The sequence below is a fragment of the Myxocyprinus asiaticus genome, chromosome 46, assembly GCF_019703515.2.
Source record: "Myxocyprinus asiaticus isolate MX2 ecotype Aquarium Trade chromosome 46, UBuf_Myxa_2, whole genome shotgun sequence".
NCBI lineage: Eukaryota > Metazoa > Chordata > Actinopteri > Cypriniformes > Catostomidae > Myxocyprinus > Myxocyprinus asiaticus.
The window spans coordinates 25,296,887-25,321,918 of record NC_059389.1 but is presented as its reverse complement, the minus strand read 5'-3'; the positions used below and the strand labels follow the sequence as shown (position 1 = coordinate 25,321,918).

Sequence of the window (25,032 nt, the reverse complement as noted above, 5' to 3'; positions counted from 1 at the left end):
GCAAGACACTTAACTCCAGGTTGTTCCGGGGGGATGGTCCCTGTAAAAAGTGCACTGTAAGTCACTTTTGATGAAAGCGTCTGCCAAATGCATTAATGTAAATGTAAGCATTTTTAAACATTTTTTTAAATCTTTTGACCACAAGGTGGCACTGGACCAAACTTTGTAAGTACTCTCAGGGCATTGTGCCAATAACTTTGTTTCCATCCAAGGGTATTTTTGCAACAAAAAGTGTAGGTCATCAAAATGTTTACCGATATAGCTGATGAAACCGCAGATTATCACAAAAAGTTCACAAGTGTCGACATAATATTTTTCCGTTTAACTCTAGTGCATAAACTCTTTGTCGATACTTCAAATGTCATGAAAAACTAGTTTGGAAACACTTTTTGTCAAGAAAATTGGCATTAACGCAAAAATATAGTGTCACATGTCAGAATTTACCCCAATCGATAGCCTGTGTTAATCATGACGACAAGATATACATCCTTGAAAGCCAGTTTATTGTACGTGAAGCATTACTCGCACTGTTATGGATTGGTCTTAATGGCATACCTGCACAGATCCGATGCTGCAAACACATCTGCGTCATGACACTTCAAGGAGTGCCAACACAAATATTTTGTATGTATCATGCACCTTTCAATATCGACAAGTGCACGGAGAACAAATGAATGGCCACTCTTTGTGATTCATTTAATCACGGTAGCCATCCGTTCATTTATTAAGGTTGCTTTTCCACACAATTCAAAATAATAGATGACAGTCATGGAATTAGCCCACAATACAAAAAAACATATAATTTCTATGCACAAAGATGTTTTAAATTAATAATAAATACACAATACTTGGAGAAAAGCTTCAGTGTGCATTTTTGGAACACTTACATAGCCCAATTCTCTACAATTATTGTTTAGCTTACTTTTGAAAAATGCCGACAAAATTCCCTGTATTAAATTAATTACTAAACGAATAAAGCATTAAATTAAAAAAAAAAAAAATTACCAAATGAAAAAAATTATATTGTTAGGCATATATAATTGCCTTTGCTTTACACAAACTTAAATTAGCCTTTTCCTGTTCTGCAGATGAAAAAAGTCAGCTGAATGACATTCGCAGAATGTTCTACACTTTTTTCAAGACACACTTTTGATAAAATATCAGAACTATTTTCCAGTGCTTTACCTCAGATCACATTTGCTGAGCTTCCTCAGAAAATGTAAACTGCATTATGATGCTAAAATAAATTTTAGATGACAATCAAGTTCAGTTGGTCGTTAAAAGTTGCTGGACAAACATGCGGGACATAGTGCAGTTTTGATGGCAATGCTTTAGATTAGATGATCGTTTAAAATAGCCTAATGAATATCAGGAATGTATCATATGTAAACCCTGATATTACACCGCAACAATTTTTCTTTAATAGCTGTGCAAACAGCATACACATGGATGGATGGTCCTTGTACTAAGACTGAAAATTTCCCCACTACTTGGTGCAGGTTGCCAGCTTGAACAGGGCCATGACGATTCGCTTTCGGATCGGAACCAGTGGCAACCTGCGATAGGTGCAACATCAGGACCAATATTACAGTGCTATCAGAAGGGCAGCTGCTCCCTTTTGATTGCAATTCCTCGTCTTCTGATTGCGTTTATTCGTGAAATTAAAATGACAGTAAGCTGGTTAATTTCAATTAACTGTCTCAGTACTCTCCCCATTTTAACAAAACTTCGGGGAGAAAGAAATTAGGGACATCTGCGAGGCGAAAGGTACACAATTAGCGATATACACACATTTCTGTATGGAAATGGCTTAAGGGCAGGTTTCTTTTGCGATTAACCAAAACATATGCATCAAAGCGTTTTTTTTTTTTTAAGCATGACGTCATCACGCACACCATTGTTATCAATAAAAGGCCATTTGAATGGAAACAGGCAGAAGACGGCAAATTTCACAAAACATTTTTTTTTACACATTTTCACTTTGTCGATAACAAAACAGTGCGAAAAGTGGATGGAAACTAGGATAATGACGCATACCAAGTTTCATAACGACAACATTTTAAGACAAAATTAGAAATGGCTGACATCCAAAATGGCCGATATAGTAAAATTAGGTGTCTCTGTGTGATACTCTGGAGGAATATGCATTAACAAAGTAAATACTATTGAAATTTTTATGTTGACTTAATCAGAAATGATATATATATATATATATATATAAATATATATATATATATAAATATATATATATATATAAATATATATATATATATACCATATATATACAAACATACAATATATATATATATATATATATATATATATATATATATATATATATATATACACACAGCTCTGGAAAAATTAAGAGACCACTGCAAAATTATCAGTTTTTCTGGATTTGCAATTTATAGGTACGTGTTTGAGTAAAATGAACATTTTTGTTTTATTCTATAAAGTACTGACAACATTTCTCCCAAATTCCAAATAAAAACATTGTCATTTAGAGCATTTATTTGCAGAAAATGACAACTGGTCAAAATAACACAAAAGATGCAGTGTTTTCAGATCTTGAATAATGCAAAGAAAACAAGTTCATATTCATTTTTTAAAAATACAATACTAATGTTTTAATTTAGGAAGAGTTCAGAAATCAATATTTGGTGAAATAACCCTGATTTTCAATCACAGCTTTCATGTGTCTTGGCATGCTCTCTACCAGTCTTTCACACTGCTGTTGGGTGACTTTATGCCACTCCTGGCACAAAAATTCAAGCAGCTCAGCTTTGTTTGATGGCTTATGGCCATCCATCTTCCTCTTGACCACATTCCAGAGGTTTTCAGTGGGGTTCAGGTCTGGACATTGGGCTGGCCATGACAGAGTCTTGATCCAGTGGTCCTCCATCCACACCTTGATTGACATGGCTGTGTGGCATGGAGCATTGTCCTGCTGGAAAAAACAATCCTCCGAGTCGGGGAACATTGTCAGAGCAGAAGGAAGCAAGATAACCTTGTATGTGGCTTGACTCATGCGTCCTTCACAAAGATGAATCTGTCCGATTCCAACCTTACTGAAGCACCCCCAGATCATCACCGATCCTCCGATTAAAGCATTTTGAATTAACTCAAAACCTAATTAATTTACCTTGGTAGCCAAGTAATTACTTTAATTAACTTAAAATGGAGCAAAGCTGAGTAGTGTTAGAAATTGTATCCACGAGAATGCCTTTGAGCAAGAGAGATTAGTCATCGCTGAAGCTTACTGCTGTAAGTATTGCCTTAATTGTTGCAGTGCAAATAAGTCAGAAGGATCTAAGTGCTGAGTAACACAACAAAGTAAGTGGGCAGTACATGGTGGGCTAATAGTTTTTTTTTTTTGTTAATGTAAGTCATAGGTCAATGGAACTCACTCATTAATATTTATGAGAGGGGATGTATTTTTTCCAAAATGTCATACAACAGTGTAATTATTCCATAATTAATTTGTTGTGTTACACACCACAATGCATTGTCCCTTATGTGGCTCCATGTTTCAGCACTGCCCTTCCTTTTGCAGATGATAAATAGGATTTACCTTCCTTTTATGTTGCACTCAAAGTGTACTGTGAGCTAAAACCAAAAACTGATCCCAGGTGGTCCAGACACTTCAGCTGATAGTGATTTCAATTGTAGTGATTTCATAAATGTTTAAGTAGTGGCGTTTGCTAAGGCAAGCATCATTATTACTACTGCTCAAACATCGGGGTTCTGGGATTTGAAAAAAACAAAAAAACTAACATTTAATAACTAACAAAATATTAACGACATTGAAGCTATTAAAGGAATATGTTTTTAATTATATAACTATCAAACGATATAATTTAACTAATAGATTTAATATAGTAAATCTACTATAAATGACAAATAATTAAAATATACAGTACAAAATTGAACATAAATTATTTTTTACTAGCTAATACAACTAATAAAACTTTTTTATATTAACTGAGTGAAAAACATAGTGATAAAAAGCTGAAATTACCATTTTTTACCTTATTGTTTCATCAACCAAAAGGTCCTGCAACTTATAGCCCTTACAAGTCACTTATTTACATAATGTATACACACAGATGAAAGTTGCCTTTACAAAGTATTTTATGCAACCAGTTTAAATATTCTGTCCAGTCCAGTTAACCAGTTATATATTCTGTTACTATAGCATTGTTGTGCGAAGAAACGCAACTCCTTACATCCTCATAAAATGACATTTCATCACACTCAGTCAGTGAACTAGATTAGTGCTTAGCAAACAGGGTTGCAAATATCAGAAATATGCTTGATCGACAGTCATTAAACTGAATGAATAGAATACAACAGGCATATTGTTTTACTCACAGCCTAAAGCTGTTTTTTGATACACAACATAGAGCTACATGTATGTTATTAACAGATGTGGCTTATAGAATTTATTGCGTTTTTTTATTTTTATGAAACATAAACAGAATATGAAAAACTGTTAGGCATGATTACTTAAAACAAATGCTCCCGATTAAAATGAGCCCAAATAATGTGTGATATGATGTGTAGATCCTGAAGTAATCTTCACAAAGTGCATCTTGACATGTTGAGCGGCTGAAGGAAATCTGGCAGCTGCTCCCCGGTCTGAATGCCTGCCATATTGCAACCTCTTTCAGTGCGACTTATACACGGTGGTGACATTTTTTCCGGGAAATACAGGACCTAAGTATTTCACTTTATAAAATAAGACGCATGGGCTCAAGTGAAACGGTGAATATTTTATTTAAACTGGTCATTTATTTGAACTGGTTCGTTTACAGTACATAAACCGTCCAAACGAACCAATTCACTTCTATAAATTGGACTTCCCAACACTGGAGCCAAATCTACCAGAATATCATAAAGACTTGGGGGTGGACTCTTTTGACTTGGGCCAGTAAGCAACCCAATTTTTTTTTTAGATCTAGCTTCTGTTTATGTTTTCGCATTGTCAACGTTTGTTAACTTGGATAATGCTGTCGTGTTTCGCCCTTCGGGGCTGCCGTAAAAACTCATTATTCTAATTTCAATAAAATTCCTTCAGTTCAGAATTATAAAGTATGTGCAGCGTAATAATGGCACGAAACTATTCCAGTGTTATGCTATAGCAAATGAAACCTCCTGTGTAGAAATTTCAACCAACTGGCTCTAAAGCACGTGTGCAGTGTTTTAGCACTCCACCATGCTTAATTTATCTGAACCATCCCATTTCCACAGCCCCTTTTCAGGGCATGTTTTATGGCCCTGTTTTGACACACCATCTGTACCTTGAAATTACACTGTGATTATGCATAATAAATTACACCATTAAAGAACTGCTGTGTAGTTTTATGTTACAATATACAGTGGGGTTCAATAGTCTGAGACCACATTGAAAACCTGGGATTCAAAAAAAAGTTTTAAGAAATCAAAACAGAAAAGTTATGATGTAAAATGAATAAGAAATATTTAAAGATTTTGCCAAACAATTGGTCACTAATCCAATGGAATCAAATTTGTGCTCGCTTGTGTAGCTCTTAGAAAGCATTTTCACAAGTTGAATCTTTTGAATCCCACTGTATTAGGTTTTCTCTTTTAGAATCATTATTAGTGTTAAGCAGGGTCAGAAATTAAAAGGGGTCGTGGTGCAATAATTGCCACCGAAAATAAAAAAAATGGCCCAACAATTCAAAATGCAGAGGCAAAAAATGCCCTCGTAATGAATTCCTCTGTCTTGTGTTTGTAGCATCTGATATTTTTATTTGTTATATTCTATTATAGTCCAAGTTATTGACAGTTGAAGTCAGAAGTTTACATACACCTTAGCCAAATACATTTAAACTCAGTTTTTCACAATTCCTTATATTTAATCATAGAAAACATTCCATGTCTTAGGTCAGTTAGGATCACTACTTTATTTTAAGAATGTGAAATGTCCAAATAATAGTAGAGTGAATGATTATTTCAGCTTTTATTACTTTCATCACATTCCCAGTGGGTCAGAAGTTTACATACACTTTGTTAGTATTTGGTAGCATTGCCTTTAAATTGTTTAACTTGGGTCAGATGTTTTGGGTAGCCTTCCACAAGCTTCTCACAATAAGTTGCTGGAATTTTGTCCCATTCCTCCAGACAGAACTGGTGTAACTGAGTCAGGTTTGTAGGCCTCCTTGCTCGCACACGCTCTTTCAGTTCTGCCCACAAATTTGCTATCGAATTGAGGTCAGGGCTTTGTGATGGCCACTTCAATACCTTGACTTTGTTGTCCTTAAGCCATTTTGCCAGAACTTTGGAGGTATACTTGGGGTCATTGTCCATTTGGAAGACCCATTTGCGACCGAGCTTTAACTTCCTGGCTGATGTCTTGAGATGTTGCTTCAATATATTCATATAATTTTCCTTCCTCATGATGCCATCTATTTTGTGAAGTGTACCAGTCCCTCCTGCAGCAAAGCACCCCCACAACATGATGCTGCCACCCCCATGCTTCACGGTTGGGATGGTGTTCTTCGGCTTTCAAGCCTCACACTTTTTGCTTCAAACGTAACGATGGTCATTATCGCCAAACAGTTCAATTTTTGTATCATCAGACCAGAGGACATTTCTCCAAAAAGTAAGATATTTGTACCCATGTGCACTTGCAAACTGTAGTCTGGATTTTTTATGGCGGTTTTGGAGCAGTGGCTTCTTCCTTGCTGAGCAGCCTTTCAGATTATGTCGATATAGGACTCATTTTACTGTGGATATAGATACTTGTCAACCTGTTTCCTCCAGCATCTTCACAAGGTCCTTTGCTGTTGTTCTGGGATTGATTTGCACTTTTCACACCAAACAACGTTCATCTCTAGGAGACAGAATGCGTCTTCTTCCTGAGCGGTGTGATGGCTGGGTGGTCCCATGGTGTTTATACTATTACTATACTATTATTATTATTATTTTATTTAGTACTATTGTTTGTACAGATGAACATGGTACCTTCAGTCATTTAGAAGTTGCTCCCAAGGATGAACCAGACTTGTGGGGGGCCACAATTTGTTTTTTTGAGGTCTTGGCTGATTTCTTTTGATTCTCCCATGATGTCAAGCAAAGAGGCACTGAGTTTGAAGGTAGGCCTTAAAATAAATCTACAGGTACACCTCCAGTTCAGTACACCTCCTAACAGAAGCAAATTGGCTAATTGTCTAAAGGCTTGACATCATTTTATGGAATTTTCCAAGCTGCTTAAAGACAAAGTTAACATAGTGTATGTAAACTTCTGACCCACTGGAATTGTGATATAGTCAGTTAAAAGTGAAACAATCTGTCTGTAAACAATTGTTGGAAAAATCACTCATGTCATGCACAAAGTAGATGTTCTAAACGACTTGCGGAGCTGGCACAAAGGCTACGATAACTCAGATAACCGCTCTCTACAATTGTAGTGAGCAGAATAGCATCTCAGAATGCACAACACGGTGAACCTTGAGGTGGATGGGATACAACAGCAGAAGACCACATCGGGCACTTTACTAGAACCATAGTGTTACTAATAAAGCACTCAGTAAGTGTATATTATGGCTTAAAGTATGAGTTGATGTTTATTTAATTTCCTACTGTAAGAGGTAATGCATTCTCAATCTTGAGAATTTGTATTAATGAACTGATCCAAAAAATAAGAGAAGTTCTGTATTAATGAAGTGATTCAATTTGAAACACTTTGTTTTAAATGGTTAAGCAAAATATGCCTTCATAAATGTATAGAAATGCCACTGAAAATCATACCCAGGGAAAATATTTCCCTTTAATGCAAAAGTTAATTTCTGACACTGGTTTTAAGCCACCCTCCTCTCAGCATTTATTTTTTGGTTTTAGTGTTAGTTTTTGTCTTTTGATGAAAATGGGATACATTTAGGCAATATTTTGTGAATATCATATTCATTCAGTTTAGTCATTTATACTAAAATGGCACATTATTTTAGTTGATAAAAATAATATGAAACTCTATGGACCCAGCGGCGGGTCCAAAGGGGGCGCATTATCATGAAAAACGTTTACACTTAAAATGTTGAAGTCCCCGTATAGATAAGTCAGGCATATGTGGATCATTTGAAAGCTTAGAATTGGAACTTTTCAGAGATAATCATCATTTTAAATAGCAAAATAAGGCCTCAAAACATTTGCGTTGGAAATTAGCGCCCCTAGAGGTAATGGGGCAAAAATATGTGAAAATAAAAGTCTTTCACAAAGCACCTAAATGGACAAGTTTTTTATGGACAGATTATTTTGTTTATTTTGTTGCACTAATACCACAGTTTGAAAAATTTTCAAAAGAATCACAAAGTGAAATATTATTTCAGTAAGTCATCAAATACAAACGTCTCATTTATGCACCGATTTTTGCTGCTGTAAGCCCCAAGCAGCCAAAAACTTTATTTCTACAGGCAGTTTTCAAAAAAATAAAAAATAAAAAATAAAAAAAAAGAGCCCTTTTTTATTTGTCTGTGAGCTTGCTTAGCTGAATAATCCAATGTTATATCTTAGATGTCCAGAACAAAATATGCTGTCCAGCAGGAAAAGCTTGCTAAACAAATCATCAGAAAAACATGTTTTTGACTATTGATGATAAAATGTTATACAGGTGCATCTCAATAAATTAGAATGTCGTGGAAAAGTTCATTTATTTCAGTAATTCAACTCAAATTGTGAAACTCGTGTATTAAATAAATTCAATGCACACAGACTGAAGTAGTTTAAGTCTTTGGTTCTTTTAATTGTGATGATTTTGGCTCACATTTAACAAAAACCCACCAATTCACTATCTCAAAAAATTAGAATATGGTGACATGCCAATCAGCTAATCAACTCAAAACACCTGCAAAGGTTTCCTGAGCCTTCAAAATGGTCTCTCAGTTTGGTTCACTAGGCTACACAATCATGGGGAACACTGCTGATCTGACAGTTGTCCAGAAGACAATCATTGACACCCTTCACAAGGAGGGTAAGCCACAAACATTCATTGCCAAAGAAGCTGGCTGTTCACAGAGTGCTGTATCCAAGCATGTTAACAGAAAGTTGAGTGGAAGGAAAAAGTGTGGAAGAAAAAGATGCACAACCAACCGAGAGAACCACAGCCTTATGAGGATTGTCAAGCAAAATCGATTCAATAATTTGTGTGAACTTCACAAGGGTCAAGGCAAGGCTGGGGTCAAGGCATCAAGAGCCACCACACACAGATGTGTCAAGGAATATGGCTACAGTTGTCGTATTCCTCTTGTTAAGCCACTCCTGAACCACAGACAATGTCAGAGGCGTCTTACCTGGGCTAAGGAGAAGAAGAACTGGACTGTTGCCCAGTGGTCCAAAGTCCTCTTTTCAGATGAGAGCAAGTTTTGTATTTCATTTGGAAACCAAGGTCCTAGAGTCTGGAGGAAGGGTGGAGAAGCTCATAGCCCAAGTTGCTTGAAGTCCAGTGTTAAGTTTCCACAGTCTGTGATGATTTGGGGTGCAATGTCATCTGCTGGTGTTGGTCCATTGTGTTTTTTGAAAACCAAAGTCACTGCACCCGTTTACCAAGAAATGTTGGAGCACTTCATGCTTCCTTCTGCTGACCAGCTTTTTAAAGATGCTGATTTCATTTTCCAGCAGGATTTGGCACCTGCCCACACTGCCAAAAGCACCAAAAGTTGGTTAAATGACCATGGTGTTGGTGTGCTTGACTGGCCAGCAAACTCACCAGACCTGAACCCCATAGAGAATCTATGGGGTATTGTCAAGAGGAAAATGAGAAACAAGAGACCAAAAAATGCAGATGAGCTGAAGGCCACTGTCAAAGAAACCTGGGCTTCCATACCACCTCAGCAGTGCCACAAACTGATCACCTCCATGCCTCGCCGAATTGAGGCAGTAATTAAAGTAAAAGGAGCCCCTACCAAGTATTGAGTACATATACAGTAAATGAACATACTTTCCAGAAGGCCAACAATTCACTAAAAATGTTTTTTTTATTGGTCTTATGATGTATTCTAATTTGTTGAGATGGTGAATTGGTGGGTTTTTGTTAAATGTGAGCCAAAATCATCACAATTAAAAGAACCAAAGACTTAAACCACTTCAGTCTGTGTGCATTGAATTTATTTAATACACGAGTTTCACAATTTGAGTTGAATTACTGAAATAAATGAACTTTTCCATGACATTCTAATTTATTGAGATGCACCTGTATATCATCGCAAATGGGAGGATCTCAAATGACACCAAGATTGAGCTTCTAGTCCACTCAGAGGCCATGATATTCAATGAAACATTGAGGGTGGTGCATGAACTGAAAGTTAGACTGAACATCTATGGACGAGATACATACATATATCCTGCAATTGAAAGTTATAGACTTATATTCTTGGCTTATATTCTTGGTTGAATATAAGTAATTGAGTCTTCTTTGACCTAGTGCCACAGTATGTTTTGTCTTTTCTAACATTTGCTCTGTGTTGGTCAGTCTCTTTTTTTCCCAAAAATATTAATCTGAAAAATTTAACAAATTAATGTTTTTGCCATGAGGATATCAGTAAAGGATTGTGTGGTAAAACTGTGAAATATTGACCTTTTGTGCCCCACCTATTACAATGATGCATTGTTTTATCTATTGACAAAAACAAAACAAAACAAACTTTGTCACTGAACATATCATAATTAATTTTGTTCACAAGATAACAACACAAGATTAACAGATTGCCTATGCAACTCATCATCTTGTTTCCACACACACAAAAAAAAAAAAAAAAAAAAAAAAATGAAAGAAAGAAATTGAGGGAAACTGGCACAGGGGGAAAAAAACCTTCCCTAGTAGTCAATCATTAGCTCCCTTAGCACAAGCTTAGATAACCTCCTTGACTGCTCTCCGCAGACCAATAACGATCAGTAAATTTACACGAAGGATTCTTGTACATTTTGAGTTAACAACTCAATAATGAGACTGAGGGACTCTACAAGACAAATGATTTCCTAGTCAAATAACCAATTTGGATTAGTGTCAGTCTCGCACACTCGCCCGACCTTGACTTTGTGCAAGAGGCTGACGAAAGAAACTTTCCAGGGTTATTTCTGAAAATGAGGTTCACACTCGCTTCTATTACCACACTGCACTTTGTTGCATTATCGCTAATTATCGGACTTCGAAACCCTGTGACCCACAAGAAGTTGGCGAATATGGCAGGGCATGGAAATGGTCTCGCTCAAAACTAATGATGTGATCTGTATGCGTTTTAAAGATTTGGCTTGGTTGATTATGTTCCTACCTACTCACCTCCACAAATCAAGAACCCTGCAATCTGAACCCGGATCTACACCGGCCCACATTGCCTCGAAAGTGGCATTTAGTTGAGGCCAGACGTGGGTGAAATAACTCACTAATGAAGTTATACTGTATTCTAATTGGATGGCTGCATGCACACAGATGTGTAGAGTTCATTAACACCCTGCTATTCATAGAAGAAAGTGCACAGGTCCCAGCAAACTGAAATTTTGAGGGAATGGGTCAATATGCTAAGATGGTGCAATGAGAACTTGGCAAGCGTAGGGTGGATATGATGTTAATGGATAGAGGAAGGAGTCAAGCTCATTTGCAGTAACTCTTTAATCACGAGGAATAGATTTGCATGGTTGCCACAAAACTGTTACAAGTTTCACACGTCTACAAGAGCTACTTACTTTCACAGATAATGAGTGCTCTTTAAATCGATATTTGCAATCTAGTCGTGGCCACTTTCAACTTCAACATTCAAATGGGTTTAATGATGTAATTAACACTAATAATTTCAGAATTCAGAGCTCAATAATTTAGAGGACTAATTCAATGGGCATTTAAACAATGGTGTGCCAGACTCAAGGTCTTGGGGTTTGTCTGGTTAGGATAGGCAGTTAGACATTACCGCTTTCAGCTTCAACATTCAAATGGGTTTACAGTGTAATTAGCACTAATAATTTAATAATTCAGAGCCCAATACATTTAGAGGAGTAATTCCTAGGCATTTACACAATGGTGTGCCAGACTCTGTTGGTATTTGCTGGTTAGGTTCATCAGTTTAGCCCCTGTTGGTAGTTGCTGTAATTACACTATTATGCACTCAAAAAAAAAAAATAAAAATAAAAAAAAAAAATATATATATATATATATATATATATATAAGTCCTTTTTTTTATTTTTTAGGCAGCATAAGAATTGTAATTATTTTATTAAATTACAGCAAATTTAGCTTTTGGATGGCATTTAAGAATGTGAAATTTACTTAACCATTCATTTTTTTTAAGGAAATTCCTAACCAATGTTCTGTTCAGTAGAGTACAGAACATACAGCACACCTTACTTTTGTAAACATGAACATTGACATTACTCACTGAGCACTTTATTAGGAACACTATGCCCAAAGTGGTCTTCTGCTTCTGAGATGCTATTCTACTCACTACAGTTGTACAGAGTGGTTACCTGGGTTAATGTAGTCTTTCAAAATTCACTGAGATCAAATTTGTTTCCCTATACTGATAGTTGATGTGAACATTAACTGAAGCTCCTGACCCGTATCTACATAATTGTATGCATTGCACTGCTGCCACATGATTGGCTGATTAGATAATCACATGAATAAGTAGATGTACAGGTGTTCCCAATAAAGTGTTCAGTAAGTGTATGCTTGTTTTTCACACTGAACAAAAGCTTTTGTAGTAAAAAAGTGCCACCTGTTATGCAGTGGTGGTACTACAGAAGATATAAAGTAAACCCTTGTGAGTGGAACAAAATGAGCAAAATATCCCATAGACTTCTATTGAAAAGTCCCCGCACATATCAAGGGTTCAGGATGCCATAGAGACTCTGTGGTGATCTACACCCAGGGTTGGGGAGTAATGAAATACAAGTAACAAGTAATACATATTTAAAATACAAAATATAAGTAACTGTATTCCACTACAGTTACAGTTTAAATCATTGGTAATTGCAATACAGTTACATTCAAAAAGTATTTTGATTACTGAAGAGATTATTTTGCATTTTATTGTCATTTGTTTCATTTAATATTTAGTCCTTTCAGATGGAAAACATTTATACATATAAATGATGCGATCCAAAGTGCATTTGAACAGCAGTGAAACACAGACAGAGAAGTAAGTTTGAAGTAAGTTTGGAGCAGAAGAAATAGAAATAAACCTTGTGTAAATTGTCAGCTTTACGCTAAGCTAAAATGCTATTTCTAGTCATTTTACATGCACGTTACCAGGCACAATCATATTTTTTTATCAAGAAAATTCACGTTGGATCATAATTTCTTTTTTTCTAGTAAGACCTTTGATATTATGGCAAAAATCATATTCTTGATAATAATTTGTGTATTGTTTTCCTGTAAAAAATATCTAAAAATCCTTAAAACAAGATCAATTTGATTTATCTTGTTTTAGAAACAACACTGCATAAGATATTTAGGTTTTTCAGAGAATGTATTTTTAACATGTGTATTTTGTCTTACTGTACTGGCAGAGTTTTTATAGTCAAAACAAGTGAAAAAATCTACCAGTGCTGAAGAAGTAATCCAAAGTATTTAGAATACGTTACTGACCTTGAGTAATCTAACGGAATACGTTACAAATTATATTTTACAGCATGTATTCTGTAATCTGTAGTGGAATACATTTCAAAAGTAACCCTCCCAACCCTGGAAACACCTTAGCAGTATCTTAAATATGTAATACATTTTTGTGTGTATTCATTTATTCATTGTTGTGTAGAATCCAAATGCATTATTACCAAATGCAAGATTAATATTAGTTTATAACAGTTTTTTTCTTAAACGTCACAAAATGACCCAAATAATACATGAGGTTTTGAATTCTGCCCTGCATTTGACATCGCAGCTCAGGACAGTTGCTAGTGAACGACTTGGGACGATGCACATTCTTGTGGTGCCATCAGTCAATGAGCATTGACATAAGGACATGGCAGCATGTAGGTCTTGTTCTTCCGTGGTGACATGTGCAAGCCGAGCAACTGCCATTGAGATGAATGGGAATGCTAACGGATTGCTCTCTCTATGTATTATAGACCTCCTTCACCTGACCTTATATCCTTTTATCGAGTAACATCAACAGAGATTTTGCCATTGGACTTCATCCCATTGGTTTCCATAACCCTGTGGACATGGTTTATGTTCATTAGAGATCCAGTGGCACGTCCTTGTGTTGAACGACATTTGCTGAGCCAAATTCCATTCTTGGCACTTCTGACTGGACTCAGATCAGCATTCAGCGATTTTTGGTGTGGCGCCATGTTAGTTGAGATGGCTTTGCCCAGGATGTCCATAGCTGTTCCAGCACTCTCTTCAGCCATTGATTGAATAGTTCCTGAATTGATCCCTGAATAGTTGTCACATCTGTATGATGACAACAAAAAGTGAGCGACTGACTCAATGCAGAGCACATGATGTTAGTTCCTACTTTTTCTCAGAATTATTGTAAGGCAAGGAAGGCTACTTTACTGTAGTACAGCGTGTGCTGAACGTAAGTAGTTCATAAGGATTTTAGGAGCAGCGATTACAGTGCTGTTGTACATTAGGGTCAGAGGGGGTTAGGAAATATAGTTTATGTCCCCGAGCTCTGCTCTGATCTGCAGTGGCAGGTGTGCATGCTGGGAAAATTCCAGAAGACAGTGATGTAAATCAAAGGCGATTGTCTTGCTTACTACTAGTACAATCTTATGTTCAGTGCGAGATTTATCATTTCTTTTTTTTAAGTTTTCTTTTTCCTGTGAGGTCAGAGAGATCTTTAAGTATATACTATCCTTATAAGTCATCTTAAAGGTGCTGTAAGCGATTTCAGCCATTCTACTTGCATGAGACTGAGCCATTGGATTAGCCATGCCCCCTCTTTCCATAACCCGAACTCCAAAGAAACCAAAATGAGCTTTATTGAGAGCAGAAATGGTTGTTAAAAACAACAGCAGCAAAATAGAGCCCTCAGATGACAACTGTTATGAACAACATGGCATAAAAACACATTATGCCTCAGTAATTCAGTGCAACTACAACACTATGAGAACGTGCAAAATGATTGACAGGCAGAAAGCGTCATTGTCCGCGGCGCGCGGACACATTTTTGTTTGCTGTTTACAGAGTCTAGAGCTGTCGCAGAGACTGGTGAGATATCTCAGAACACTTATTTCATTAATATCTTTAAGGGAGTAGGAACATTTTTTGCAAACCTTTCCATGAAAAAATTGCTTGCAGCACCGTTCAGTGAGAAACTGTTTATCTTTGTGCAATCAAATTAGAGTAGCAAAGTCTGTTCAAAAGACTGACAAGAAAGCTTATTTATCAAAGTATTATGTTCCAGCAATACCGGCCCTGGAGAATTCTGCATACTGTTCTTGACATGTGGCTGACCTAAAAACTTGTGTTTTTATGCTGATATTTGGTATTTTTTTGGATTCTCATATACATTTATGAAACCTGCCAGAGTTGTGCAAACTAATGAAGAATAAGATGGGTTTTGGCTTCTCTCAGGATCCCAAATATTGCTGTATCGGTTCAAACGTCAAATTATGGGGCTTTCATTGTTAGAAATTGCAACGTCTGTGGTGTTTTTACCTTGGGGAAAGAATTTACGTTGACATTAGCATGAAATATCCTGAGTTTAAAATATACACTGTCACTACATCCAAAACCAGAACAGTTCCCATATATAAATCTCATGTATGGAAATATATGTACATTTTTATATTATATGTTACACTATGTGGTTTGTCACATCAATATGTTCACATTATTATGCATCTTTTTTGTTATAAGTTTTCAACGAGTTAAATATCTTTCTTATTTCCTTTGCAGGTGGAGCGAGAGATCGCCATCCTGAAGCTAATTGAACACCCGCACGTTTTAAAGTTACATGACGTCTATGAAAATAAGAAATATTTGTAAGTATTATAAGCATATTGTATAAAATTGTAGTGTATCAGACCATTTCAAATACAGTATTCAGCTGTAAGTTTGTTATCTTCGTAGGTCCTAGAACTTACAGTAACTTACTAATAGTTTCATTAACGTGTTAAATAAGCTATTGTTTTTGGCAAATGTTATGGGCAGTGTTAATTTTCACAGTTTTTTATTTTATTTTATTTGTCATGTTTTTTACTTTTGACAAAAATTTCCTTTAAATGTATAGTGCTGTGAAAAAGTATTTACCCCCATCCAGATTTCTTCTGTTTTTGTGTATATCTTATACTAAATTGTTTCAAAATTTCAAACAAAATCTAACATAAAACAGAGGCAATCAGAGTAAACACAAAATACAGTTTTTAAATGATAATGGATTTATTTATTTATTTATTTATATTTATCCACTTTTCCCTCAATTTGGAATGTCCAGTTTCCACTACTTAGTAGGTCCTCGTGGTGGCGCGGTTACTCACCTCAATCCGGGTGGCGGAGGACAAGTCTCAGTTGCCTCTGTTTCTGAGACCGTCAATCCGCGCATCTTATCCTGTGGCTCGTTGTGCATAACACCGCGGAGACTCACAGCATGTGGAGGCTCATGCTACTCTCCGCGATCCACACGCAACTTACCACGCACCCCATTGAGAGCGAGAACCACTAATCCTGACCACGAGGAGGTTACCCCATGTGATTCTACCTAGCAACCAGGCCAATTTTGTTGCTTAGGAGACCTGGCTGGATTCACTCAGCACGCGAGTGGATTCGAACTCGTGACTCCAGGGGTGGTATTCAGCGTCAGTACTCGCTGAGCTACCAAGGCCCCCAATAATGTTATTTACTGAAGCAAAAAAAAGTTATCAAATACCAACTGGGCCTGTGTGAAAAATTATTTGCCCCCTTAGTTAATAAATCCCCAAATCTATGAAACTGCATTCATAATGAGGTTCAGCTGGACTAGACACACCCAGACCTGATTACTGCCAGCCCTGTTCAATCAAATCAACCTAAACAGAACTTTTTCAGCAGCATGAAGTTGGATAAGAGGTCTCACCCAGTAGCACACTATGCCTGCCAAGGTCGAAAGAAATTCCTGAAATGATGAGGAAAAAGGTGATTGAAATACATCAGTCTCATCAGTTCATGCAGGTCATGCTCGAAATCCCTCCAATGTGTCTGAACTAAAGCAGTTCTGCAAAGAAGAGTGGGCCAAAATTCCATTACAGTGTTGTGAAAGATTGATCTCTAGTTATCGGAAGAGTCTGGTTGCAGTTGTTGCTGCTAAAGGTGGCACAACCAGCTATTAAGTTTAAGGGGGAAGTTAAAATCTCTCTCTCTCTCTCTCTCTCTCTCTCTCTCTCTCTCTCTATATATATATATTGTTTACACAGGTTGCCTTTGTTTTAAATTATATCTCATTTGAAGATCTAAAACCATTTAGTATGAAAAATACACATAAATATAAGAAAATAGGATATACAGCAAATATTTTTTCACATCACTGTAGTCAATATTTCATCATGTAATATTCATTAAGTTTATAAACATTTTATTCTGACTAAAATTACATATAATTGTAGTCGATGAAATACATAGTAGAGGATAATGTACAAAATGACAAAAACATGTATCAAACTGTAACAGACCAGACTTTAACCAGATATTCAAACAAATTGAAAAAATTATAACCAACATACAATTATTTAAACATGTATCAAACATTTTATAGATTAAAATGTTTAAATTTTAAGATTAAACAACATGAGAAAACTGTCCTGAAATTATAGGATATCATGAATATACTGAAGTATTAGCTACTTTTTGTAGGTTACTGTGCTTGTGAATTTCTCACGTTTAGACAGTTTAGGATATAGCGTGACATGTAGTGCATTTTAATAACTTAAGGTAATTAACCCATTAGTAATGTTCATTATACAGCTCTGGCAGCTCAAGTGTGGAAATCCCCAACATACTATGATTGAATTATATAAATCAATTCTTTCTAGGCTCAACTATCATTAGAGTTTGCAGTTAGCATGTTGCTAAGCTAACTATCAACCTGTCAGACAGAAAGCCCAAAAATAAAGTAAAATAGCATATTTGAATTAGATGTAACTATTGTCACCAATGGTTTTCAGTATTGAATGAATAAGTATAAAAGTATAAAGTATAAAATATGGTCAAGGTTGCAAACCCAAATTAAAAGAGTGTAATGCAAAAACCACTGAACTACGGTTTGTGCATATAGCTTACAGAAAAGTTTGTATGTAAATGTGTTTGATCTTTAAAGGTTTTAGAAGAGAGAGCTTCTGCTGGTGCTAAAATACTCTTAATGATGGAAGTGTGAAGCAGCCTGTTAGTCACAGTAGTTTGAGAGCTGCTAATGGGGCCACGAGTCATCCGTCATGGAAACACCATAATAATTAGCTTAGCGCTTTTTGGCATCAACAAATCTTCATAAAAAATGATTTCTGTTTACATCACGACTCACTTATCTGGCAATTGTATCTAGTTATGTAGCACAGCATGAGTATTTTTAGCCTACATGTTGGAGTAATGTAGCTTAAAGTTTAAGTATGTGGACTGTTAACTAAAATAGTGAGGTTTTAAATGTTTCCTGTGAACTAAAGTGTTACTGATTCTCTCGTTTATCTCTGGGTCATTCCAGGAAGACTGAAACCACTATTTCTGTGCTTTAAAATATAAAAGATAAAATGATTGACCATAGCCAACAGAAGTTTATTAGAAGATTGTACACTGGAGAGTGAGATAACAGCTAAAGGGTCCTATTTTAAGAGCACTAGCATGAAGCACAGTGCTATGCCATAAGTCATTAAGTCATGAAGTTTTGGTATTTTTGTGCATGCATGTGTTAAGTCTAGGCGCAAGTGGGTTTGGCAGAATTTTGCGCGCAAGGCGCTAATGGGCTGGGTCAAGTGCGGTTTCATTCTTAGGTGAGATTTAATGATGAGATAAGACATACTTTTGAAACATCTTAGCGCAATGACCTATTCTCAAGAGAATAACAAATTCTGCGTTGCTCCAATTCGTTAACATAAAATACACCCACAGTTTGCACGCACACACCCACAGATAGCGCAAACACTCCTACCCACGGGCACTTGCACTTTGCGCTGGCAAGAAAATTGTGCTTATAATTAGTGCTCTCACGAAAATTGGATAAGACGTTGTTCATGGTCGTAGCGTGTAGCATTGCACTTTGTGCACTCATGAAATGACATCCCTAAAAGTGGTACTTTTAATGACATGTCATTGAATTTACAGTAACTGAAGCTGGCACTAAGTGTACTGCACCAAAGATACTGTGTACATATCCACTCACTTGGCCATGCGTTCAGGATGAGTAGCTCAAACACACACACCAAAATCATATGTATGAATTGTTGATGACGCAGACTAATTCACTCCAGAACCTCAAAAACGAGCTTTTCGTTTAGCCGCTCTAGTCCTCCAAACTCTCCCTGACAGGGAAAACACCCACATTTCAAACCATACCACCATTTTTTTTTCTTAAGGAGATTGAACAAAACTAAAATTCACTCAAACTTTTATCATGTTTACTTATGCAGTGTCCCTTTTATCTTCACACTCATTTTCCAGTGTAAGAAACACAAGATTTAACAGTGTTGCATTGAATAAATACACCATTAAACACTTTTTGTTTATCTAATGAAGGGCTATTGGCAGTTTTAAAAAGGGGACAAACTCTTATGTGTCTGGCCCAAACATTCTGTTTCAATATGAAATACATCAGCAGACTGTACTTGTCAAGCCATTTCATAAAGTATTTAACGTAATGTCTCTCTCTCTCTCTCTCTCTCTCTCTCTCTCTCTTTCATTTGTGTTTGCAGGTATTTGGTTTTAGAGCATGTTTCTGGTGGAGAGTTGTTTGACTATCTGGTAAAGAAGGGCAGATTAACACCAAAAGAAGCTCGAAAGTTCTTCCGACAAATCATCTCAGCTCTGGACTTCTGCCATAGTCACTCTATATGGTAAGTCTGAGCAGTAATTCCTGATATGGATGCATTTTATGGAAATCATATATGTTCTTGTGTTAAATTAACCTCCTGAGACTTGAGTGTGACTGCTGTGTGCATTTTCCATTTCCCTTTTTGATTTGTAACTAGAAGCACCTAATAAACATGCAAATTATATATATATATATATACAGTATATTTTCTAGAGCGAATAGTTTTCCTAAAGTTTTGACATTTTAAATAATGCCAAGCTATAGAAAGTCAGATTATTATGTTTGCAGGAATGTTGGTTATTCGTGTTTTTAAGACATTACAGACATTACATCAGAAATTAATTCTGATTCAAAGTAATGGCCAGCATCATCCAGTCACTGCCAACCATGTTACGATAAAATTATACATTATAAATTCTGAATCTTTGTACTGATTACCATTGTCCCATGTCTGCCATACACGTTGAATGGTTAATCTGCAGCCTTTTGGTTGCATTTTAGGAGTGAATGCATTTAGCTGCATAGGGAAGCTATTGTATGCTCCCTTGTTCCCTATTTAGTGAATGACTTAACCTCCAGTGTGCTGTCTGTCTGCACTGGTCTCAGAAAAGTATAACTCCATATAAAGCCTCTGAAAGCAACATTTTCAGCTTTTGGTTGAACCCATTGATTCCCAATGTGATAATACATATTAAATATAGGATTTCTAAAGAAAAAATGTGCTAAAGTACACATTAGTGTACATTGTGTTTAGGAGCATGGCATTTCACGATAAGAGTGTTCTGAACTGAGATAAGACAGTTTAAATTAATTAAAAGCATGTGTTGTGTACACTACCAGTCAAAAGTTTTGAAACACTTACTCATTCTTTATTATAATTTTTTTTTTCACATTTTAGAATAATAGTAAAGTCATCAAAACTATGGAATAACATAAATGGAACTATGGGAATTATGTTGTGACTAAACAAAATCCAAACTATGTTATATTTTAGCATCTTCAAAGTAGTCACCCTTTGCCTAGAATTTGCAGACATGTACTCTTGACATTTTCTCAACCAGCTTCTTGAGGTATCACCCTGGGATGCTTTTTAAACAGTATTGAAGGAGTTCCCATCTATGTTGGGCACTTATTGGCTGCTTTTCTTTATTATTTTGTCCAAGTCATCCATTTCAAAAAACAAAAACAAAAATTTTAGTTTTATAATGAAATAAATTAATATGGTGGCACAATTACATTTTTGTCTATAAAACTAATTTCAAACATTTAAGCATACGCCTTCACATCAATAGATTTTTAAGATCATGAGAAACATTTCAGTCAAGTGTTTCAAAACTTTTGACCGGTAGTGTATATCGAAGCCAAAAAATGTCCACGCATGTGTACGCGGTGTCGCATGAGGTTAAAGCAGTAAGCCAGAGACTGTGCATTCACAGCAAATTTTAAAGTGTTAAATTCACACTTGCATTGTTTACAGTGTTTATATAGGTCCACACTAAATAGAGGTAAATTTACACTTTAAGTAGTGTTAGTTGTTTTACACATGCATGGTGTTAAAAAAGCACTGTAAATGTTCACTGTTAACACCATTAGTGCGTTTTTTTATTCCTCACAGGCTCCATTTACACTAAGTAAGTGTTGAAACTACACTAGATGTGTCAATAGCCTAACACTAAGGGAGTTATTTTCAACACTAATATAGTTCATACATACTCAGATTGAGGTAATTACTGTAAATGTAATCTACACTCTAAAAATACATTCAAAAATTTGTGCACTCATCAGTTAAAGAACAGCCAACATGCTGTATCAGTTTGAACTTTTATTTTCAACAATGATACATCTTAGATGTAACAGTTAAAACATAAATGAAGGTACAATATATTCACCATCAGCTGATCCATATGGACTCTGTAGATCAAAAGGCCTGTAGAATTTAAAACTATTGGCTTTGACAAGTTCACCCAACTCACAGTATCTCTGTACTTTAAATGCATGATGATGCTCTGAGAAATGTTCTGTGAAATGTTTGTCCACAATAAAATACACAGTGTTGTTAATGGAAAGTATTTTCCAAATCTGACTGAAAACAGGAATTTCATTCTCAATTTCATTGCATATAATCAGGTCTTGTCTATATTCTGTCCTATCTATACCATCCCAACAGAATGTTTTCATTGGCCCACACTCAACCTGTCTCAATGGTGTTGTTTCCCAAAGATAGCCTATTGACATCTGATGACTTTTTGCCAGAGATTTGGTGATGTTTTTAAAATTCTTGAGTGTATTCTTAAAAACTTTATGCTTTGCCTCGAACCTCATGCTCCACATGTGCACTAACGGACCAATTTTGCGAATGCAGGCTGGATCAAAATGATGTTTGGGCAGCAAGTTCTTGTGTGGATACAATCTTTAAATAATTCATAGTGCTCAATTATTAAATACTTTAGGAGGACAGTCATGCCTTCAGAGATACAAGGGGAAAACACCAGATATAGAATTTGAAGTAATAGCAGGAACAAATGCTCCTCCAAGGGGTACAATATCACCAAACAGTAATGGAATGTTTTTGATAAGACAGAGTGCCTGGATAGAGTTGAGCCCTATGCTATTTCCACTGTGCTCCAAATTCGGATGATTTTTTTCTCTCTAAATATCCATAATCATATGAATATATTCTGGAGAGCAATTCACACTGTGTTACAAACTTATCTGAAAGATATTCAAACAGTGGTTTCATTTCAAATTGCGCAACTCCTTCCAGGAGGTCATGCATCACATCTAGAGAGTAGTTGTGGCACACATGAATTTACTGCAGACTGTTGAGTGTTGAGTTTCTTTTGAGGCCATGTGTTGACTTGAGTTGAGGGTCAGATTCCAACTCACTGCAATGCTGTTCATATATTGTACAATCACACAAAATAACCCTAAAATCATTCTCATTGTAAACAAACTGGACATCTGCCTTTTCAGTCAAACGGACGACAGAAGTATTGACCACTAAACAATTCTGTTAACCCAACGATCGAGTGCATCCCCAAGTTGTCTCCAATTACTTGACATATTGTGCCATAAACTCTACTTGTGGATATGGGTAGTTCAATACCATCTGTCTCTAGAGTCTTTGTCACGAATCAATGGGGTCAAATCCATACTTTTTCAAGTCTTGAGCATGAAATAGTGCTATCAAATGGATATTCATCAGCCTTGAATTAAATTTTGGAGGTAGATTCATCAGCACAAAATAAAGAGCACCAACCTTGTGTACCCCATGTTTAGAGCCAAGAGGGTTTGCGGTTTCAAATTCGTCATAGTATACCTGAATCTGTAAAGCACTGAGATGTTTTGAGAATAATGGATGACTCTGGAAGAAACTTCTGTCACAGAAGTCCTCAAAATGTGATTTCTGCCTTCCTGTAAATTCACTCAGCAGTGTACATACATATACATTTTGACACATACATTTTAATGTTTCCAAAATTGGGACATACGACATGTTTTTTTGTTTCTCCTAATGTCGTATCTCATGCCAAGCATAATTTCTGGCTCAACTACACCTCATTTGTCCATGAAATATTTAGTTCTTTTAGTTTTGGTTTTAAACAAGGAAAAGGGATTCTCAAAATGTCCTAAACTATCTTCGACTGCTGATCTGGCAGGGTTATTAAGAGGAATGACAGACATTATATCTTGGTGAGTTTTGTTATGCAGATCCCTGGTGAGTTCTTCAAGCTCTGAAACAACTGATGATACCAAGCTATTGGCCACTCCACTGCACTCTAATTTTGTGGATGACTTTTTTCGACAAACAAATCAACTGACTGATTATTATCAATATTTTGAGCTGGCTGTTCACCAGATGGTGAATCAAAAGCTGGACTGGCATCAGCAACATGAACACTGTTCAAATGTTTTCGAAAACCAGAATATGTGCAAAACTGTCTACTACAGCCACCTTGTGCACATAATAACTTAAACTTTAATGAGGATAAGAAACTGTGCATGACTATAAAATGAGATATCAAAGAGTGGCTATTTGCATGCAGACTTTGACAACAGAAACACTTAACATTTAACCTAGTTTAAAAACTTTGCATGCAATTCCTTTACTCTTGGAGACTCACTGCTAAGACTGACATTGATGTTGTAGATTGTAGTCTGCAGGAAGGTAAAGATGTTGACAAGGGCTTCCTCATACGACAGTTTGAACACATAGTGGACTTTGAAGAGTTCATCTATAGCACACGAGGAGCTGGTTCCTGCACAAGGAATGAGGTGCTTGTCCACAACCACGTAGAATTTGTAGAGCCTGCCCTTGATCCTTCCTAATCCCAGTAGGTATGGCTGGCGGCCCACCCTCCCGCTGAGATGGCCTTCAATACTGGTGCAGGACTGAAAATACAAACAAACTGTAACAACAAAAATTAGATAAAAAAAAAATTTCGATGTGCAATGATGAATGCATGAAACCTGGTACTGAACTTATTCACAGACTTTGTTGATGAAAAATGCACTATAATCATATATAAGAAACAAATCAAAATTCAATATGTGCAAAATAAAACCAGTCTTTATCATTCGTTGTGTATTACTATGACAGGACAACTTCATTAAAGGAATATTTCACCCAAAAAAGAAAATTTGCTGATACACCCTCAGGCCATCCAAGATATATGTGACTTTCTTTCTTTATCAGAACACAAATTAAGCATTTTACAAGGAAATCCGAGCTCTGTAGGTCAATAGAATGCAAGTGAACGTGCACCATCACTTTGAGAGTCCAAAAGGTACATTTAGACAGTGTCACATTAATCCACACGCCTCTATCAAAAAATGTCTTCTGAAGTGAATTGATATGTTTGTGTGAAAAACAAATCAATAATTAAAACTTTATTACCTTTAAAAAATCCCATAGTGCCAGCACTGGATGCCTCATGTCGCTGATGTCATCAGAACTTGACATTAATGCGAGAATTCAGATGTTCTGCTCTGTTTACTACAGAGGAATGAACGTCATGCGGGAGTTAGGTCAATTCAAACAGCTACACAAAGCTAACCGGATGCACCGATTTAAAGTTA

The 25,032-nt window shown here is 36.2% G+C and overlaps 1 protein-coding gene across 3 annotated transcripts in view; it reads left to right on the top strand.

Moving 5' to 3' along the window:
* LOC127435663 (serine/threonine-protein kinase BRSK2-like) overlaps positions 1-25,032 on the top strand; it is a 316,801-nt gene that overhangs the window by 202,027 nt on the left and 89,742 nt on the right. For all 3 annotated transcript variants that reach the window (XM_051689300.1, XM_051689298.1, XM_051689297.1), the window contains exons 3-4: positions 15,861-15,946; positions 19,835-19,975. In XM_051689300.1, the coding sequence (XP_051545260.1) occupies positions 15,861-15,946; positions 19,835-19,975 (227 nt within the window). The remainder of the gene's footprint in view (positions 1-15,860; positions 15,947-19,834; positions 19,976-25,032) is intronic.